At 43.3% G+C, this 22,670-nt stretch overlaps 2 protein-coding genes across 5 annotated transcripts in view; one reads left to right on the plus strand and one right to left on the minus strand.

Annotated features, from left to right (window-relative positions):
* Nucleotides 1-22,670, plus strand: part of LOC146634309 (protein NLRC3-like) — a 709,813-nt gene that overhangs the window by 465,058 nt on the left and 222,085 nt on the right. The window lies entirely within an intron of this gene.
* LOC146634314 (NLR family CARD domain-containing protein 3-like) overlaps nt 1-22,670 on the minus strand; it is a 494,998-nt gene that overhangs the window by 22,701 nt on the left and 449,627 nt on the right. The window contains exons 1-5 of one of the 2 annotated variants that reach the window (XM_085376689.1): nt 13,102-13,220; nt 11,674-11,752; nt 8,991-9,195; nt 7,066-8,839; nt 1,875-2,048 (exon numbers count right to left, since the gene is read on the minus strand). In XM_085376689.1, the coding sequence (XP_085232815.1) occupies nt 1,875-2,048; nt 7,066-8,839; nt 8,991-9,195; nt 11,674-11,752; nt 13,102-13,220 (2,351 nt within the window). Of the gene's footprint in view, nt 1-1,874; nt 2,049-2,272; nt 2,447-7,065; nt 8,840-8,990; nt 9,196-11,673; nt 11,753-13,101; nt 13,221-22,670 lie in introns of those variants that run through there. The other variant, XM_085376682.1, reaches the window with a different exon arrangement.

Here is a 22,670-nt window from a genome sequence, read left to right on the forward strand (position 1 = left end):
GTTTTGTTTGAAACTTTTCCTGCATGCTTTCTTCCATTTGCGCAACATCTCTAAAGTTAGAAATATCCTGTCTCAGAGTGACGCTGAAAAACTAGTTCATGCATTTATTACTTCCAGGCTGGACTATTGTAATTCGTTATTATCAGGATGTCCAAAAAACTCCCTGAAAAGCCTTCAGCTAATCCAAAATGCTGCAGCAAGAGTACTGACAGGGACTAGAAAGAGAGAGCAGATTTCTCCTGTATTGGCTTCCCTTCATTGGCTTCCTGTTAAATCCAGAATTGAATTCAAAATCCTGCTCCTCACATACAAGATCTTAAATAATCAGGCCCAATCTTATCTTAATGACCTTGTAGTACCATATCACCCCATTAGAGCACTTCGCTCTCACACTGCAGGCCTACTTGTTGTTCCTAGAGTATTTGAAAGTAGAATGGGAGGCAGAGCCTTCAGTTTTCAGGCCCCTCTTCTGTGGAACCAGCTTCCAGTTTGGATTCAGGAGACAGACACTATCTCTACTTTTAAGATTAATCTCATATTTCCATTAAAAGTGTTGAATTTGACTGTTTGATGTTCTTTATGATCTCTGGCACCAGTTCATCTGTAGGCTGAGCTCAATCCATCCATTTAGTGAAATTATGTTTAAAGGTCTCCTTGTTTTCTGAGCGTGCACAGATCCTGAAGCAGAAAGCCTGGGTTAATAGAGAAATGATCATCACTGTGATGATGCTCATCATCTCTGACTGGGATTTGAGGTTTTGTCAAAGCAGCAAAGAAAGCCTGGCTATGTTGGACTGGGTGTGGAAGCAGCTCCCAGTTTGAGTTCAGGAGACAGACGCCCTCTCTACTTTGAAGATCAGCTTCAAACTTTACTTTTTGCTAAAGCATATAGTTAGGGCTGGGCCAGGTGACCCTGAATCCTCCCTTAGTTATGCTGCAATAGACGTAGGCTGCCGGGGATTCCCATGATGCATTGAGTTTTTCCTTTCCAGTCACCTTTCTCACTCACTATGTGTTAACAGACCTCTCTGCATTGAATCATATGTGTTATTAACCTCTGTCTCTCTTCCACAGCATGTCTTTATCCTGTCTTCCTTCTCTCACTCCAACCAATCACAGCAAATGGCCCCGCCCCTCCCTGAGCCTGGTTCTGCCAGAGGTTTCTTTCTGTTAAAAGGGAGTTTTTCCTTCCCACTGTCGCCAAAGTGCTTGTTCATAGGGGGTCATGTGATTGTTGGGTTTTTCTCTGTATTTATGAAGTGCCTTGAGGTGACTTTTGTTGTGATTTGGCGCTATATAAATAACATTGAATTGCATTGTTAGTATCTCAGACAAAATCTCGTCTGTGTTCTGGAGCTTATCTTTGTGTTCTGCAACCCTGGTTTCCACATCATTAAGCCGCGCATTGGCTTTATCCAACTCACCCCTTATTTCCACCAGTTGCGCTTTCGTGTCTTTTCGAAATTCTTTCACCTCTTTCCCAACGCCTCTCAGTTCTTTCAGTATCAGCGTCAAACTTGCTGGGTCAACCTCATCTTCTGTCCCAGAATCCTCGCGGCTAGGAGTGGGAGAGTGGCCTCGGCTAGCCCTATAGGGGCTAACGTTAGCCCCTTCTGTTAGCTGCACATTGCCATCTTCCACGTTTTCAAACGTTAACTTCTTAGCTATTTTGTTCTTTCTGGACATCATTTAAACCCCTTTTTCCTCTTTATGTGCACTTAGATAGTGTATTAATTTACTTGGGGCAGTTTTAATAAGTTTCAGTCGAGAGCTCTCGTACTAGGTGTCCATCCCCACGAGCGCCGGAACCGGAAGCCTTGAATAAAATGTTTAATTGGTTCATTTAAAAAAAACAAAATGTCAATTGATCTGACCTCAGAGTATTTAGTTTACAGTTTAAACTTTGTAGTCCAGCAGACAGAATCTTCACTCCTGAATCCTGCACATTTTTGATACTCAGGTCCAGCTCTGTCAGAGTAGAGGACTGAGAGCTGAGCATTGAGGACACAGCTTCACAGTTTTCCGCTAGAAGTTCACAGACGTTGAGTCTGAAAATGAAAACATGAACAAAGACTGATGTTAAAGTGTAATCAGGGTGCAATAACTAATCTTATATTTTAAGAATCCTTGTTGTTTTATGCTGAGCAGATGTGGTACGAAACAACAGTAAATTGATCAAGTTTACCTCTACTGTTTAAATTGCTGGATTTATTTTCTCAGTTAAAAACAAAACAAAACAAACAAAAGAAAAAAGAATACAAATCGGTCAGACCTCAGAATATTCAGTTTGGCGTGTGGACTCTCCACTGCAGCAGACAGAAGCTTTACTGCTGAAGCCTTCAGGCTGTCGGTACTCAAGTCCAGCTCTCTCAGACTACAGGACTGGGAGCTGACCACTGACAACAAATCTGTACAGACTTTCTCTGACAGGTTACAGCTGCTCAGCCTGAAAAAAATAACAAGAACAACAAAACAATAATATTTATTATCAAATAAAATCTCTTTATATGTTGAATCTAAGTAATCAAATGTGTACAAATGAGTACACTACAATGCACAATTAAATAAAAAAATGTTCAAGAATTTAAGTGTAACAGAAGAAAAATATTTCAAATTAAACACAATTATTCCAATGTATGTAAATGGAAACCAGTGAAGACCAGGTTGATTTAGTGACAGTAGTTCAGTGTCTGCTGGCACAGGCCTGTGAGTACTGCAGTATTACACTTACTACAGTACTGCTGGTCACTTTATTAATTCTAATATGTGTGATTACTGTAAATGTAGTTATAAATAATGTATCACATCCTGGACTCTCATTTCATTTTCTGTCTAAAAGCTGCTTTGGCTGATTCCCCTTTAAAGCCCCGCTCTCCCTAAAGGCCAACTTTATTTTGATTGGATGATTTCATAAAGCACGCTGAAGGGCAGTAGCCAGTTATCATGAGCTCCATCTCCTCAACCTTCTGGTTTAGAAATTATAAGAAACTGTAAACCTCATAAAAACCCGTCTTGATCCATGCTCAATCATCCAGGTTAGTAAATCCCAAAAGTTGATTCTGTTCATCTGGACGTAGCGCTTTCAGTGGGAGAAACATTTCGTCACTCATCCAGGTGACTTCGTCAGTCTCAGCTGACTTCTGGTTTCCAACCCTATAAAAAGTACATTTGCATAATGACTGAAACCAGCCCACTGAAGGAACAATAAGGCTGGGAGGTCAGTTCCTTGACCATTAGGTTTGAGTCATTATGCAGATGTACTCTTTATAAGATTGGGGAAAGCTGCAGTCAGCTGAGCCTGAAGAAGTCATCTTGATGAGTGACAAAATGTTTCTCCCGCTGAGAGCGCTACGTCCAGATGAACAGAATCAAACTTTGGGGGCTCATAAAATCATGATTAGAAATCTTCTCAGATGTATTTTTACATTTTAGATCCACAGCAACAAAGTTCACAGCAGGATGTCTCTGTTCAGTAATTATTATGCCCATTACCTGCAAACTGTGAGGTACGCAGGTAATGTCAGGTAAACACTAGCTGTCTGAAACTGTTCCTGTTAAATGTGTGTATAAAGGAAATAAGCTGAAATACAGAGACTGGGTGGATCTGTGCTTTGACTTTGACACCAAAAATTTCTTCCTGTTAAAAGGGAGTTTTTCCTTCCCACTGTCGCCAAAGTGTTTGCTCATAGGGGGTCATATGATTGTTGGGTTTTTCTCTGTATCTATTACTGTACGATCTACTGTACAATATAAAGCGCATTGAGGTGACTGTTGTGATTTGGCGCTATATAAATAAAATTGAATTGAATTACATCCCATTTCAGGTACCTAGAACCTGAACCTTCTCTGGAAACCTGGGACGCTGGCGGGTTTCTCTTGCTTACCTATCTGCTCATCCTCTTTCTTTCTGCTCGCATGATGATTTCCTGGTTGAGTTTGTAAAGACTTTTGCTCAGGACCTTCTTGCTGTGCGGCAACAGTGCTAACCACCGTCCGCTGTATGTTTTTCAGTCATTAAATCAAACCATGAAAGATCAGCTTGCTTCTCGTGATGAACCTGTCTGTTTTCGATTCCACACCAGGGTCTGCCCACTGGAAAGTTCAGGGATAAGGGTGGAGGATACTCACACAAACATAAAAACCCAGATTGCAACTCCAACTCTCTGTTCTAGTTAACCAGACCTTTCAGGCTCTTGTTCAATTAGAACCTCATGGAGTCTGAGTTAGCGAGACAGTTAAACATCCCTCTATGCCCCCTTAATCCGCCCATTCCCACTAAGTCATTAAATAACCGAGTGTCCCCTCACATAACTCAGCGCACAGAGCCTGTCACCCCTGGCAATCACAAGAAAACACTTACCTTTTTTGCTTTTCATGCACCTCACAAACCACTCATACTCGGGTTTCCTTGGCTAGAATTACATAACCCCCACTTAGACTGGTCAGGTCAGAGGGTAATCAGTTAGAGTCTGTTCTGTCATTCAAATTGCCTTGTTTCTGCCCGTCCACCGGAACCTGTGGAACCATCAACCAACACTGAGACTGTTTTAGATCTCTCCTCTGTCCCCACCAAATGTCATGATCTTCAGGAAGTATTTAGCAAAAGTAAAGCGCTTTCACTGCCACCTCACAAACCACAGGACAGCACCATAGAACTACTCTCTGGCTCCACCCGGCCTTCTAGCTGGCTGTATAACCTGCTTAGACCTGAGTGTGCGGCTATGGAAAAGTACATTAAGGAATCCCTCGGTGCAGGCATAATCCAACGATTGTCATCTCAAGTTGGAACTTCTTTTTTGTGGGGAAAAAGGATGGCTCTCTCTGGCCATGCATTTACTTCAGGGGCCTCAGTGATATTACCATCAAGAATAAGTACCTATTACCTCATTAGCTCTGCTTTCAGGCCATTTCACAGTGCCACTGGGTTTACAAAACCCCACATCCGCAACGCTTACCACTTTTTCCAGATCAATCAGGGAGACAAGTGGAAGACCGTTTTAAACATGCCATTGGGGGACTACGAGTATTTGGTCATGCCGCCTGGGTTAACTAATGCTCCCGCAATGTTTCAAGATTAGTTAACGATGTCCTCCGGGACTTCCTTGACAGGTTCGTATTGGTGTATCTGGATGATATCCTCATTTTTCCCAAAACCTGCGAGGAACATCAGTCTCATGTCCATGCTATTTTTCCAACGTTTGCTGGAGAATAAACCTTATGTCAAAGCAGAAAAGTGTGAATTCCATTCCTCATCAATAACTTTTTTCAGTTACATTTTGGCACGGGGGCAGGTGAAGACGGATCTGGCAAATGTGAAAGCTTTAACAGAGTGGCCTACCCCTTGTACCCATTGTAGATTCAAGAAGCATCTCCAATGGGTTTTGGGAATAGCAAATTTTTATAGACTGTTCATTTTCAACTATAGTCAGGTAGCTGCACCACTCAAGTCTCAGCATGCATCTGGTCCCCCAAAGCTGAAACTGCATTCACCAAACTTAAGTATCTGTTCACCACGGCACCTTTTTGGTTCACCCTGATCACAGTTATCATTGCAAAGGTGGACACATCAGAAATTGGAGAAGGGAGAGGTAAATGATGCCAAGTGAAAGAGAATGCTTTGGGGGGGGGGGGGGGGGGGGGGGGGTCATGCTGCTGTCATGGTCTGTGTGAGCGGCGGTGGTTTCCCACTAGACTCTGGTTTCTGCCTTTGGGTGAAGCCTGGTCAGCCTGTCCATTGTCCACACCTGACAGTAATCTACTAGGCTGAATATAACATCAGCACTCCCAATAACTCTGCTAACCTCCTAATCCTCGGATCATCTACTCACCCTTGCAGTTCAGTCATGTTTTCCTGGATGCTGGTCTTCTTGATTCACTCACAGCCACATTAATGCCTTTCGTCTCTTAGACTTACTGGACCACTTTGCCTGGATTCAAAGCTAACAAGTACTCACCCAGACCTCACCACCTGCCTTCCCCAAGTTGCTTTCCGACTGCTGACAAGTAAATGGTAAATGGACTGATTCTTATATAGCATTTTTCTACTCTCCCGGAGTACTCAAAGCGCTCTATACAACATGCCACATCCACCCAATCACACCCATTCTCACAAACACTTTATCTGAACTTAGTGCTTTCTAAGTACATTCACGCACATTCATACTCTGATGGATGCATCGGAGAGCAAGTTGGGGTTAGTATCTTGCCCAAGGATACTTGACATGCAGACTGGAGGAGCCAGGGATCGAACCACCAACCTTCTGATCAGTAGGTCAGATCAGACCAGCTTTACCTCCTGAGCTACAGAAACCCCAAATAAGACATTGAAGATAACCTCGTTCACTTACTGTAACCTCCACCAGTGATCTTTCTGATGCTGCTCTACCTCTGTTACAGTGACTCAGATTACCATCTACCAAGACCCATTTCCGGAAACCTACCACAGAGCCCACTTCATGCTCACAGCTTCAAGTGCTTGACTTCCGCCATAGTTCACAGTTCATGTTAAAAAATTCCAAGTGTCAAGTTCCTGTGTGTAAATAAAGCCTTCACGTCTAGTAATATTCAGTTCCTTCACCTTTGTCTGTATTTTGGGTTCACCATGTTGTTCTGGCCACACCGAGGTAACAGATTTATATTTGAAAAACAGAGAGACATGGGGGATTGCAATAAAGATGAGACACAAACCAGACCTTAAAATAAGAACATCTGAAAACGATGTAGGTGCAGTCTGGTAGCTCAAGTATTTGCTTTAAAAAACAGAGCTAGACTCCTGGTTGTTGGAGACAAGTGAACAACTTGAGGATAATAAACCTGTCAGAGGGGCTGAAGGATCAGAGCTCATGTTCTTATAGGCTGGATCTGGATTGTGCTTTGATTCGAGTTGAAGACAAAAATATTTCAGAAATGCTGACATGTCCTGCTGGAGAGAAATATTTAAAGTATCATGACTATTTTAGTGACTATTTTTTAATTTTTCTAAAGTGGTAGTGTTCTTTGAACTGAGCACCTCTGATTTATTTCCCATGATTTTAAGAATGAAGCGATGAGTTCATGTTTACTTACAGAGCTTTGTTGGAGGCTTTGACCACTGGCAGCAGCCTCAGAAGAGCCTCCTCTGAAGCAGAGTATTTCTTCAGGTCAAACACATCCAGATCTTCTTCTGATGACAGTAAGATGAAGACCAGAGCTGACCACTGAGCAGGAGACAGTTTATCTGTGGAGAGACTTCCTGATCTGAGGGACTGTTGGATCTCCTCCACTAGAGAACGATCATTCAGTTCATTCAGACAGTGGATCAGATTGATGCTTTTCTCTGCAGACAGATCCTCACTGAGCTTCTCCTTGATGTACTGGACTGTTTTCTTATTGGTCTGTGAGTTACTTCCTGTCTGTGTCATCAGGGCTCGTAAGAGAGTCTGATTGGTCTGCAGGGAAAGACCCAGGAGGAAGCGGAGGAACAAGTCCAGGTGTCCATTTGGACTCTGTAAGGCCTTGTTCACAGCACTCTGGTAGAAGTGTGTCTCTGCAGATTCTCCTGTGTTAGACTTCTTGGGGGTTGTTTGTTCTTCCAGCAGATTGAGTCCAGAGTTGATGAAGGTCAGATGGACATGAAGAGCAGCCAGAAACTCCTGAACACTCAGATGGATGAAGCAGAACACCTTGTCCTGGTACAGTCCTCTCTCCTCTTTAAAGATCTGTGTGAACACTCCTGAGTACACTGAGGCTGCTCTGATATCGATGCCACACTCTGTCAGGTCTGATTCATAGAAGATCAGGTTTCCTTTCTGCAGCTGATCAAAAGCCAGTTTTCCCAGAGACTCCATCATCTTCCTGCTCTCTGGACTCCAGTGTGGATCTGTTGCACGTCCTCCATTATACTTGACCTTCTTCACTTTGGCCTGAACCACCAGGAAGTGGATGTACATTTCAGTCAGGGTGTTGGGCAGTTGTCCTCCCTCTCTGGTTTCCAGGACACGCTCCAGAACTGTAGCAGTGATCCAGCAGAAGACTGGGATGTGGCACATGATGTGGAGGCTTCGAGCTTTCTTGATGTGGGAGATGATCCTGCTGGCCTGCTCCTCATCTCTGAATCGGTTCCTGAAGTACTCCTCCTTCTGTGGGTCAGTGAACCCCCTGACCTCTGTCACCCTGTGAACATACTCAGGGGGGATCTGGTCTGCTGCTGCAGGTCGTGTGGTTATCCAGACGTGAGCATAGGGAAGAAGCGTCCCCCTGATCAGGCTTGTGAGAAGTACATCAACTGTGGTGGGCATCGTAATATCAGTCACACTCTTAGTGTTGTTGAAGTCCAGAGGAAGTCGACACTCATCCAGACCATCAAAGATGAACACAACCTGGAAGTCTTCAAAGCTGCAGATTCCTGCTTCTTTGGTTTCAGTAAAGAAGTGATGAACAAGTCCCACCAAGCTGAACTTTTCCTCTTTCAGCACATTCAGCTCTCTGAAAGTGAATGGAAATATGAACTGGATGTCCTGGTTGGCTTTGTCTTCAGCCCAGTCCAGGCTGTATTTCTGTGTTAAGACTGTTTTCCCAATGCCAGCCACTCCCTTTGTCAGCACTGTTCTGATTGGTTTAAAGATGTCTTCTTGTCTGATGGTTGTTTCTGGTCTGTCTGGTTTCCTGGATGCTGTTTCAATCTGTCTGACCTCATGTTCATCATTGACCTCTGCAGTCCCTCCCTCTGTGATGTAGAGCTCTGTGTAGATCTGATTCAGGAGGGTTGGGTTTCCTGCTTTAGCGATGCCCTCAAACACACACTGGAACTTCTTCTTCAGGGTGGATTTAAGGTTACGATGACAAACAGCAGCTGGAAGTTCTGAATAATAATAATAAAAATACAACTTTAACAATCATATTTTACAAAATGCTGATGACAATTTCTGACCCACTGAGAAATGACTGAACACACTGGTGTCACAAGTCTCTCATTTATCCAGCAGCTTAAACCTTTAGATAAATCCTCTTACGTCTCTGCAGACGGTCAGCCAGCTCCTCCTGCTTCATTCTCCTCAGGAAGTCCACTGTGATCTTCACAAATGCCTCTCTGCTGTTTCTCCTCTGCTCATCATCCTCCCTCTGAAACTCCAAGCACTGGGGCTTATTTGGATTCAGAGCCTTCTGGATCTTCTTCAGCTCGTTCTTCACAAAAGTGATGATGTTGTCCTCCAGCAGCTGGAACAGAATACTTTATGAATGACCCACCACTCTGAACTTTAGTCCACACAACATCCACTTCTTTACCATCAAGGGGCATATCATCCACGAACTCTTTACCAATTATAGGTTTGACTTTATCTGATTAACTGAGACTTTGTCCACAACTCCACGATCCCAAAACGTTGATGCTGTTCATATGAATGCAGCGATTTCAGTGGGAGAAACATTTCACTGGTGTTCAGAGCTGAACTACCAACAGGTTGATGATCAAAGCCAGAAACTTGGAGATGTTTCAGGTGACTGAGTTGATCGTACAGACAACTGGTCTTAAAGGTTCACTCTGTTTACACATACAGATCAGTATTTAAGGTTTGACTCTCATCATCCACTGGGGCACAAACTGGGCGTCATCAGGACGCTACAACACAGAACAAACACCATCCCCACAGACACAGCAGCCAGCGAAGCAGAAGAACTTCACATCAAGAAGGTCCTGAGTAAATGTGAACGCTGGTTTGAGGGCGGAGTCAAGGAGGCCATTTATGTGAAAAGGAAAGACCATCTCTGAATGGAGGAGGGGCCTAAGGGTACAACTGTCACCATCTTACAATGCTGTGATTGCAGCCATTCCCCAGCTCTCTGTGAACTGGACTCATGACCATTGATCAACAACCATTGATCAATGGTCCTGACAATATGCGTACCAATGATCAATGAACTGACCTCCCAGCCCATTGTTCCTTCAGTGGGCTGGTTTCAGTCATACAAATGTCCTGTTTATGAGATTGAAACCTGCAGTCAGCTGAGACTGAAGAAGTCACCTGATGATGATGAAACGTTTCTCCCACTGAAAACATCCAGATGAACAGAATCAAGCTTTTTGGGATTTACGTACCTGGATGATTGAGCATCAAGACACAACTCTGTGACTTTTCTCAGATGAATAAATCCTCTCCTCCAGCTTTGTTTACATCTACCAGCCCTGTGGCGCTGCCCAGGGAAATAATCTATGTGAGAGGTGGAAAGTCATACAGGTGTCTGCTCCTGCCTTCAGTTATTTTATCTACTGTGTGTCAACTGGCTGAACCTCCTCCAACTGTCTACTGTCTCCCTAAACTCAACAATGACTTAGTGATCTATCCATTCTCTGACCAAAGACATCCTGCTGCAGGAGGTTAACATAGCAGCCAATGATGATCCCACTCACTGTGAACAACACATTTGGACCTGATTTGCTGCTCTGGTTTACACGTGAACTTCCACTGCTGCTGTCACCAACTTGAGAGGCTCTACAGAAAAACTGGACTTGTCCATAAAAAGATGTATAAAAATCATAAACTACATTATAAGGACAGCATTGCTCAATCAACTCTAATTACTACTGACATGTTATCTCTTCTAACTAAGGTACAGACACTCAAACTTGCTGCTTTCAGTGAGAAGTCAAATGTGTGAATATGAGCTGGAAGCTGCTGAGAGTCCTCCTCCTTCCCGTGGGGTTTACTTTCTCTACTACTTTCACTATAAACACGCCCCTTTCATGCACCTGCAGAGGGCCACCAGCAGATGGAGCTGTCTTAAACAAATCCACTTGGATAGTTAGCTGTAGATGACTTTATCAGTATGATTGTAGGACTTTGAGTTATTCTTTAGATTTATTTCAACTCTTATATTGTGCACAAGCGTTGAGCGACCCATAATTTCTCTGTACTTTTCATAAGAGCAGCCAGACTTTCAGCTAGTTTTTCTTTGCTCTGCAGGTTTTATGAAGGTGTGTCAAAGTTGTTCTTTGGACATTAGCTGCTTTTTAAATCATTTTCAGTCCTCGTACAGGAACATTCTTCAAGCTAAATCCAAGTGTGTTAGACCAGAGTTAACCTGATAGATATGTGTGGGTGTGTAATTCTTAGAAGCTGATTGGCTGCTTTTTATGGGGGCTGGGTCTTTGGAAAGTGTTTTAGTAACACACCCTGAACTGCACACTTTAACAAACAACATGAGATTTTAACAGTAATGTAAAACTCATGTGATTCACTGTTATTAAGCACAAACACATCTATGGCCCTGTTTCCATTAGTAGCTGCTCAGATCGACTCACCACAGGTCACCACGACTGGACTGGATCCACTGGTTTCCATTACAGTTGAGGACCACCTAATGTGGTCGTCTCAATACAGCCGAGTGTCAGCTCACATCATTAGTAAGTGCTAATGCTGCTAATTTCCATCATATTTGTCATTTATTGCTCAAAGTTATTGAAGAAACAGTTATTCAGCTTCATTCCCACTGATCTCGACTACAAACTGTTTCACTTTGGTTTCTGTTTAAAGCCTCGATGTTTAAAACGTTTCCCTGTGATCACATTTGCTCCGTCTGATTTCAAAGTTTGTTTCTTTTGGTCATTTAGTCCACAGAGTCCTTGGTGTTCTGAAAGGGACCTATAAATAAATGCATTATTATTAATAATAAAGTAGTTGTTGTACATGTACAGACCATAAATATGGAGTCCAGCTGTGTTTGATGCTGCTGGGCAGACTGACCACTGGGAACCTCTGAGCTCTGCTGGTCCACTCTGTGGAGGAACCATGAAGGATTAGATCAACACAGGATAAAGATCCAGGAGTTTCTGCTCAAATAACTTCATCTGAATCAAGTCTGTCAAGTTTTAAACTCTCAGATTGTGAACATATCAGTAATTTTCAGTCTGTTTTCATGGACGTCCTTTCAGTGGTGATGTCAGGGATGATTTTGAAGAAGCTCATCAAACTGAACCATCAGCAGATCACTGCTCCAAAACCAGAACATGATCCGAGTCTCCCTCCACCACCAGAACACCAGCTTTACTAACGTGGTAGATCAGTGTAGTACAGATCAATAACTGATGAGTCATTTGATCAAAATCACTGAGTGCTTCACGTCTGACCCTCTGATGCTTCTGTAGACATTTTGCATATTTAATGAATGTCTGACAGTTTTACATTCATTCTATGAACACAGTGGAAATGTTGTGTTATAGTCTCCATGTTGTTTCCAGCATCATAAATTCTTAAGTTCAGAAAATTAGATTCTTTCTTCACAGCTGAAAAACAACAACATTTATTCTCTATTGAAATCTGCATCGTCCACTCCAAAGGTCACAATCTGAAGGTAACATCTGGTTTTGTTCCCTGTGGTTAACTCTGAGCATCAGTATGGTGGGATGTATCCACTACATCCACACCACTGTGGTTCAGTGTTGTCCTGATGGAGTAACAGCAGCCAGTATGATCCAGGCTTTAGCTGCTGGGTCTCTGTGTGACCTCTCAGACTGTTTAACAGATCAGACACAAAGAGAATCAGAGCAGCTCTGTTCTTTAAAGACAAACATGAACCCACTCAGGTCACACTTTCCCCACAGATATGAGCATCACTGTCCTCAAACAGCAAATGACCAAGTCGAACATTTGGATCTTTTCTCTTTCATTGTTTTCTTTTTAATGAATCTTTGTAACAATCTGAGGATGTTTCAGGTCATATTTATCCAGGAAACACAAACATGTAAAGGAGTCATCACAGCTCTCTGACCTCGTTGCTCCAGGTTCACCACTGAAGTGTGGAACGTCGCCTTTGGACCGGTCACTCCTCACAGACGGACAGCTGGACCCTGCAGACTGTGACCTCTGACCTCTGCAGACACAAACATGATTGAAGCAGCTGTGATCACACAGACTGCAGATAATGCAGCTGTTTCCTGTCAGTAACATCCTCTTAGATTAGAGTTCAGCTTTTTACAGGAAAACTGGACAAAACTGATTTTTGTTACAAACTCATTTTCATTTCCTCTCAGCTCACAAACACAGTCAGACAATCAACCAGAGTCAACACTGATTATAATGTCAGTGCAGAATTATTTCTGTTACTCAGTGAGTTCAGCTCTCTGACCTCGTTGCTCCAGGTTCACCACTGAAGGCTGGAGGTCGACCTTTGGACCGGTCACTCCTCACAGACGGACAGCTGGACCCTGCAGACTCTGCTCTGTCCTCCTCTTCCTCCATCATCATCTTCAGTCAGTCTGAGAGGTAAACCACAAACACTCAGTGAGTTCACATTAACAGGAGGAACTGAGTTACAGTCGCTGACCTCTGACCTGTCATGTGACCATGAAACCAGGTCAATATGTCTGTAGGTTCAGTCATCCAGGTCATGTGATCTAAGGAGCTTGGAGAGAAAAGAGACGTCTTTAAGTTTCTGGAAGACGTTTCATCTGAGAAGCTTCTTCAGCTCTAAAACCAAACGGTGGAGAGTCCCAGATATTTAAACCTGAGAGGGAAAGAAAGCATGTCGCTGACCCACCACTGATGTTATTTCAAGGAGGAAACTGAGAGCCTTTGCACCAGGAGCACAAACATCAGCTCCAGCAATGATCCACTGATGTGTTTTTATTCCATGTATGAATGTTGTTATTGACAGAGATGACGTTTGTGTGTCAGTGATGCAGTGACTGTTGTTGTTACCTGTACAGGCTGGTTAGACTCTATGAAACAGATCATACAGATCTCTGCATGTTAGAAGAGACTATTAAAGGTCATGAATGAGACAAAGGCAGGGAGGCGTCCTTTACAGCTAAACAGCAGAGTGAGAGAACAGCCAGCACCTCTACATTTATCACATTATACAGCACATGTATGATACTGACAGGGATGAGAAGAATTTAGTGATTCTGATCCCATCATTGATATTACTTATTGATTCTCAGTAGCTCTGCTCTGACAGTCACCACCATCACTGAGCAGCATATCAAAGACATTTGTGCACATTAACTGCATGTTGTGGCTCAAATGTTTGTGCATGTTGGAGGCATTTCCTCTTTGTTGTGATCAGTGTTGGTCATTACTCAAAACAGTCATTATTACACATATTACACAGAACACTTTGATTAAAAGTAATGGAGTACGTTACTTCATTACTCCTCATAACATTACTTTGATGTTACTGTGTGAAATGAACAAATGAGCATGTAACAACATAAAGCTGAGGTACAGCCCCACACACCAACACAGATCCTGATGAGGTCACGTGATGTTTCTCTGAGTGTTTATGAACACAAATCAAAGATGAAACAGCACAAAGACACTTCAAAGTGATTCTACTGTAGAAACATGAACAGGTAGAAACCTGCAGCCTGACTGCTCATCACTTTGTTACCTGTTCAAGTTCAGCAGCAGCAGCTCACTTTATCACGGTGCTGGTCTGGGGTCAGTGTTTACTCAGCTTTAACCTCACTCTGGCTTCTAGGTTAGCTTAGTGTTAGCTTAGCTTTAGCTTAGCGTTAGCATGCTGTGTGCTAGCTCAGCCTCAGAGCTCTGCAGGTGTCTCGTGTGTAAACATTAATCACAGTGACAGTAAAGGAGGTAAAGGGCTGTGACGTCATCACGTACGCTGCGTCCTCTGTGGGCTCTGAGTGAACTCAAAGTACAAACTACAAGTACACAAACACGAACGTAGCTCAGAGTGGCGGACACACTCGGCCTCGTTGGTCCAGCTGTGAGTCCGTTACCGTGAACTATGGAGCGGCAGATTTGTGCTGAACTAAGCTGCACACAGCTGATGTTAGCCAGGAAACATTACACACTGACTTTAATGGAGAGACCGGAAATACAAACACACACAGTTTGTTGTGTGAAGAAATCAAACACGAGCTGAACAAACAGTAAAGTTCCTAAAGACAAACTGTTAAAGGAGGAAACAAAGCAAACTTACAGTTTCTTCACACACCAACAACAAGCTCCACTCCACACCTGGGCCCTATTTCAGGAAGCCGGTTTAGAAAACTCAGAGTGAAAAACGACACTCACGGTTGAGTAACCCCGAACTGTCCAACTCGGAATATTCCGTTTCAGAAAGGCTGATAACAATTAGTTCAGTCAACGCGGAGTTGCTTTAACCCCAAGTGAAGCGCGTGGACGAGGATACATAAAGCCCTGATAAACGGAGCACAGATTAAGCGAGTCACCATAGAGACGGAGGGAAAGAAGGCGCGGTCAATGTATCTTACAGCGCTTGAGGCCGAAATTCTGATGGCAGCATATGCCGATAACATGCAAATTCCGCGGAAAAAAGTAACACAGCCTCAGCTGCAAAAGCATGCATGGCAAAACATAGCCGACAGAGTCAATGCGTGAGTGTTAATATAAACATTGATCGAGGGATTTCCACCCATTTAACACGTTATTTTATCATATGTTATTTTATTTGTTATTTTATACATTTTATTTTGTGATGTGATGTGAGCGCAGGTGCAACCCAACAGGCCCCAAACGTGCCTGGCAGCAAGTAAAAATGAAATATAAAAATATAGTCCAAACAGGTAAGGTGTAATTGTATTATGAGCCATAGTGCTTGGTCTGTTTGTCCGATGTAAATCAATTGCAGTTAGAGGCTACATTAATTTCCCCTCTGTAAGCACTTATTGAAATTATCTGAGCACATTACAAGTACATATTTGCTTACTCTGTATGCTCAAATGTGGCCCGTTATAGCCAACAGAAAAAAAGCGGAGGCCCGAAAAACAGGTGGGGGTCCTCCACCACCACCACTCACAGAGGCTGAGCAGTTGGCCCTCAGCCAAAACAGTGGGCGCCCTGTGGCCGAAGGCATCTCTGCGGGGACATCCTCTGAGTCAATAACCCCACAAGACACAAGTGCCTACATAAGGGGTAAATTCAAAATAATACATGATGTGCATACATCCTTTCTTCACAGTCACCTTTGCAGTGCGACACATTCATTTGATAAACTCATTACCATAATGGATTATTTTGTAGTGAAGTTATTTACCTACTGATTTTGCCTTCCCTCAGTCTTGGTTGTCTTTGAGAGCATAATGACAATGAAGTGTAAGGTGATTGGTATGTTTGTTAATTGCCATTTGGTCCCTTGTAAGTTATAAGTGACCTGTATAAACCTCATATTCTACCAGTTGATGGTGATGGTGTACTGCATCTGGTGCAGCCTCCTGTTGAGCCAGACCAACATGCAGTTGTGAGTAATACTCCACAGATTATATGAGTTTACAGTAGAACAGCAATGTTGTTTATTTCTTTACTACAGGAAAATAATGAAGAAACATTGACAGCTGTTACAGAGGAGGAAGCAACAGAGACACTTTATGAGGTTTACATCTTTTAATACTTTGTGTACAGGAAATACAGGCGACCAATAAAGCCAGTTGAACAAAAAATCTGTTTATTCTTCTTTCAACATGTTGAGGTGATGGGTCAAAAGAAATGATTGTGACATATGGTGTCTCTGACTGCTCTTCCATCTTGTATGTCCGTGGGAGGGTCAGGATGTTCATGGTTTGGATCACTGCTGATGTTTGGTTCAGAAGGACAGTGTTCTCCTCTAATTGTGGCAATGTTGTGAAGAATCACACATGCCACAATAATGTCACATGCCCTTTCTGGGGTGACCCTGAGTCTTTGCAGGCACTGGAACCGGGCCTTAAGCATTCCGATAGTCATTTCAACTCTGGCTCTTGTCCTGCAATTAGCCAGATTATATCGCTGCTGTGGGCCCGGTTCAGGGTCAGGGTAAGGGGTAAGCAAATAGGGTAAACATGGATACCCCCTATCACCAAGCAAGTAGCCAGTGAACTCTCCTAAGACAGAAGGATACACTTCAGTTCAAATGTCCCTGAAGCAATTGGTCTTTATATATTTTAAAGTATTCTCAACTCACCATGTCCAAATTTTGTGCTCAGTGTACATTCACGGAATATTTGTGAGTCATGGACAGAGCCTGGCCACTTGGCTTCCACATTTGTGATAATGTTGGAAGCATCACATATGATCTTCACAGTGCAGAGAACACAAATTAGCATCCATTACTATAATGAAATAATTTGTTAGTTTGAAATGCTACAGGGAACTATGTACCTGTACATTAATGCTGTGGAAAGACTTCCTGTTCACATAGTCTCCTTCATTTACTAAAGGAGCAATGACTGGAATGTGAGTGCCATCTATACACGCCTGGGAACCCTGAAAATAAATGTAAAATTTAAGTAGTAGTCCAAGTATCACCACATCATAAATTAAGTTTTGTTCATCCTGATACCTGCAATTTTGTGGCATCCCTCTTTGATAAATCTTGTGGGTCCGTGACCGGGGAACACCACAAACGAGTACAGGAGACGTTTCAGTGCAACTGTAACATTCCTGACTGCCCGACAGACGGTAGCCTTGGAAACGTGCTCAGCGTCACCAATATTATACAGAAAGCTCCCGTTTGCAAAAAACCGAAGTGCAATACAAATAATATGTACAGAACTGAGAGAATGTCCGCGATGTGTCACATGAGCAATATTAGGCCTGAGGATGTTATCCAAATAAATTATAGATTGTGCTGAGAAACGGTAACGTTCACACAGGAAATCATCAGGAAATGATAAAATGTCCAAACACGCTCTGATCACTCTCTCCCGGCGGAGAGCTCTGCGGAGAATTTGGGCTTCACGATCTACTGGCTCTTCAAGGAAGGAGCACGCCATGTCTGACACTTCCTACAGTCAGGTTTCTGACAAAGGGGCGGAGACAGTCAGGGTTAGTTGTAGTAAACCTGCTAGGGGGCAGGTTAGCTTCACGGCGTGTGTCGTCATAGTGACTCACTCAGGCTGCAGCTGAACTCGCTTTGTGAAACCGAAAACCCAGAGTTTTCGTTAACTCAGGGTATACTTACTCAGTTTTTCCACTAAACCGGCTTCCTGAAACAGGGCCCTGGACACTAAACACGGACACACAGGTGAGCTGCTTCCTGGAAGGAGGCGGGGCTCCACCTGAAACTCAGCACAGGTGGGAGGGGCTCAGCTCTGTGTGTGCTGATGTGTTAACTTTAAAAATATGCCGTCTGACTGCTCAGACTGAGTCAGAGTAAAGTTCACATGCTGACGTGTGGAGACATGAAACCTTGTTGTAGCTGCAGGTGTGAACACACTGATCCCAGATCAGCTCTGCTGTATTTGTAACATGAACATTTCTGCTGCAAAGCTTCAAATGTTCAGCATGTTTCTCTGTTTCCAGTCTATAGATCCAGTCACACTTTCTACCTTCACCTGTGCAGTAAAGACTGAGAGCAGAGCTGAAAGCAAGCGTCCAATCAGTGAGCAGCATCAACACCTGAGCTTCATTCAGACTCTGTTATTGAAGATGTTGTTGGTACAAAGTTCATCTGCTGCTCACATGAATCCATGAAAGATTTATTTCACTGAATGTTTCTTCAAAGCTCATTTCAACCTGTTGAAGTCATGAATGAAAGTGCAGACTGAGAGTGGATCACATGATGTTTGAGGTGTGTCATGTGACATGTTCAGTATTGTCACACATGTCTAGATTGTCCCTGATATCATAACTGCTCAAACACTGATGATTATATTTGAAGAATTATTCCTGATGGCAGCAAAGTTTGAATGGAGCTCTCTGTCTGTGCTGATTTGTCGCCCTCTGGAGGTCAAAGCACAAACTGCATGATGTCACTGTAACCACCACAGTGACAGGAAGTGTTTTTATGACTGAAACACTGAAATGATGCTAACGGCTGTCGTTAGGCTCACTGACAGCAGTGCTGATGTGTTCATGTCTAACACTGGCTCAGGTCAGACTCCTTCATCCTTCTCCAGCGTGAGGCCGCCCTCAGACCCACAGGAGCTCTGACCTTTGACCTCCTGACCCTAACCATTTTAGTCTTGTTGCATCTTTAAATGCAAATCCATCCAAACTGTAGCCAAGCAAAAGAAGCTGGAAGCTGTTCTATGAATGATGTTGTCGAAGGAGCTTGGAAAGAAAAGCGTCTGGACTTCTTTAAGTTGCTTGAAGAGGGACATGGACGTCTTAACGCCCACTCACATCCTGGGACATTTGATCACAGGAAATCACATGATAGCGTGGGGCTAGATCTCACAATGTGTTCATCCAAAACCTTGGCTGATTGTGACCCACACCCGTTTTCACTGAGGAGGAGGAGTTTCACATCCTGAACATGTGACAGCCTGGTTTAAAGGGACCAAAAGTAACTGGACACCTGATTCAGTTCAGGTTTATTCATCCGCTCCAAACCACACCAGCAGTCACCTCCAGGGAACCAGCTGATCCATGTAACTGGGGACAGACCACAGCCCAGAGCACTGGTTCATGATGTGTTTGTGGACTGTAGGTTGTTTGGATAGAGATGAGATGTACTCAGCAGTCTGTCTCTAATGTTTAATGAAATGTTCTGAAGATGATAATAACTTGTGATTTTCTTTTGAATGAATCTTTAATCGTGTTGTAGGGCCTCTGACTCTCATGAAGATTTTCACATCAATGTGCTTTTCACAAAGATATTAACAATGAAAATGACGCGCAGCCCTGAACTACTCATGCGTTAACTCAGCGGTTCCCAACCCCCGGGTCACGGACCGGTCCGTGAGTCGTTTGGTACCGGGCCGTGAGAGTCGAGGCTCGGTGTGAAATTGATGGTTGATAGGTTTGTAGCATAAACCTGTTCGCTGGATCGTTCAATCCAGCTACACAGCAAAGCAAGACACGAGTAGTTCTTTATGTTTCTCGTGCACGGGAGAGACCTGGACCAATGCCGTTCCTTCGCTTGACCACAGTCGCTCTCGTCCGTTCCCTCGTAACACTGTTCTTTTATTGAGGTTACATGAACATACATAGGTTCATTAACATACACGTGAACAAAGGTACCAGTCTGTATGTTATGTAGGTGTGTGTGTGTGTGTGTGTGTGTGTGTGTGTGTGTGTGTGTGTGTGTGTGTGTGTGTGTGTGTGTGTGTGCTGGTCTGGAAGTCCAGCAGTTCATCTAAACAAAAGGCACTTAGACTAAAACAGACATCCTACCACAAAACAATAAGAAGGTAGCACCTCTCCCATGATCCCAGGACGTGGGTGTGAATGCCAGAACACTCTGGAGTCACACAAAGTCTTTAAAGACTACTATCATTACACAATTGGTTCTACACCTCTGAGCATATATGGTTAGATATTCCCCAATAACAATGACAATGATAAAATATAAATCCAACAATGGTTTTCAGGGTTTTTATCGTTAACTTCGTTTCCCTGGGTCTTTCCCGTGTTGTAGTCGTGTGTCTTATTTTGAAAGAAATGTTTACGCGTTACCATAGCGACCAGAGAGCATTAAGGGTGCAGACAGGTGCATCCAACAACATTTTATTTTCCCTTATTTGATTTATGGACCTAACTGTATGAACTGGACTTTGGCTTTAATGCTGCTCCTCTTCATCATTGCTGTGTTGCATTTCCATCATCCTGCTGCTGGATTCACTGCAGGCTTTAACAAACACTCCTTTGGGTCCAGGCCCAGCCACGTGTTTGTAAGCTGCTGTGCTCCTCACAAATAAAGCCTGAAGCAGCTCAGACTGTTAGAAGCAGCACTGAGCCCTGTTACAGTTATAGTGTTAGAGCAACGGCTGCAGCCTACAGCATTTAAACTAGCTGTGTAATACTTCAGCTTTACATCATGCAGTAGTAGTTTATTAAACCCCCCAAAATATGACTATCCAGAGTTGGGACCAGGAAGCAGAGTTGCAGTCTTACACGCCTCTCTGCAGCTTCTCTCCTCCTGCTACCCCCCAAAAACCCATCTCCATAGAGACTGTGTCAGCTTCCAAACAGACAAAAAACAAACTAAAAACCAGCAACAAACAACTTAAACATAAACAATCACAAAGAAAGAACAATACAGTATCCACATCTGAACCAAAGAGTAAAACAGTGAAATGTGGATTATTAAACATTAGGTCTCTCTCCTCCAAGTCTCTGTTAGTACATGTTAGTAAAAACATTTCTGCATTTTATCCATATTTTATTTTTAACTCAAAATCAAAGATTCCAGATTCTCCTACATGTTGGTTTTGAATCAGATAGGACGACAGATTTCAGGGCCCTGTTTCAGGAAGCCGGTTTAGTGGAAAAACTGAGTAAGTATACCCTGAGTTAACGAAAACTCTGGGTTTTCGGTTTCACAAAGCGAGTTCAGCTGCAGCCTGAGTGAGTCACTATGACGACACACTCCGTGAAGCTAACCTGCCCCCTAGCAGGTTTACTACAACTAACCCTGACTGTCTCCGCCCCTTTGTCGGAAACCTGACAGTAGGAAGTGTCGGACATGGTGTGCCACTTCCTTGAAGAGCCAGTAGATCGTGAAGCCCAAATTCTCCGCAGAGCTCTCCGCCGGGAGAGAGTGATCAGAGCGCGTTTGGACATTTTATCATTTCCTGATGATTTTCTGTGCGAACGTTACCGTTTCTCAGCACAATCTATAATTTATTTGGATAACATCCTCAGGCCATATATTACGCATGTGACACATCGCGGACATGCTCTCAGTTCATTACATATTATTTGTATTGCACTTCGGTTTTTTGCAAACGGGAGCTTTCTGTATAATATTGGTGACGCTGAGCACGTTTCCAAGGCTACCGTCTGTCGGGCAGTCAGGAATGTTACAGTTGCACTGAAACGTCTCCTGTACACGTTTGTGGTGTTCCCCGGTCACAGACCCACAAGATTTATCAAAGAGGGATGCCACAAAATTGCAGGTATCAGGATGACCAAAACTTAATGTATGATGTGGTGATACTTGGACTACTACTTAAATTGCACATTTATTTTCAGGGTTCCCAGGCGTGATTGGCTGTACAGATGGCACTCACATTCCAATCATTGCTCCTTCAGTAAATGAAGGAGACTATGTGAACAGGAAGTCTTTCCACAGCATTAATGTACAGGTACATAGTTCCCTGTAGCATGTCAAACTAACAAATCATTTCATTATAGTAATGGATGCTAATTTGTGTTCTCTGCACTGTGAAGATCATATGTGATGCTGCCAACATTATCACAAATGTGGAAGCCAAGTGGCCAGGCTCTGTCCATGACTCACAAATATTCCGTGAATGTACACTGAGCACAAAATTTGGACATGGTGAGTTGAGAATACTTTAAAATATATAAAGACCAATTGCTTCAGGGACATTTGAACTGAAGTGTATCCTTCTGTCTTAGGAGAGTTCACTGGCTACTTGCTTGGTGATAGGGGGTATCCATGTTTACCCTATTTGCTTACCCCTTACCCTGACCCTGAACCGGGCCCACAGCAGCGATATAATCTGGCTAATTGCAGGACAAGAGCCAGAATTGAAATGACTATCGGAATGCTTAAGGCCCGGTTCCAGTGCCTGCAAAGACTCAGGGTCACCCCAGAAAGGGCATGTGACATTATTGTGGCATGTGTGATTCTTCACAACATTGCCACAATTAGAGGAGAACACTGTCCTTCTGAACCAAACATCAGCAGTGATCCAAACCATGAACATCCTGACCCTCCCACGGACATACAAGATGGAAGAGCAGTCAGAGACACCATATGTCACAATCATTTCTTTTGACCCATCACCTCAACATGTTGAAAGAAGAATAAACAGATTTTTT

The sequence above is a fragment of the Diplotaxodon limnothrissa genome, linkage group LG3 (genome assembly GCF_057381915.1).
Source record: "Diplotaxodon limnothrissa isolate DT_005_m linkage group LG3, D_limnothrissa_male_GT1.1, whole genome shotgun sequence".
Lineage (NCBI taxonomy): Eukaryota > Metazoa > Chordata > Actinopteri > Cichliformes > Cichlidae > Diplotaxodon > Diplotaxodon limnothrissa.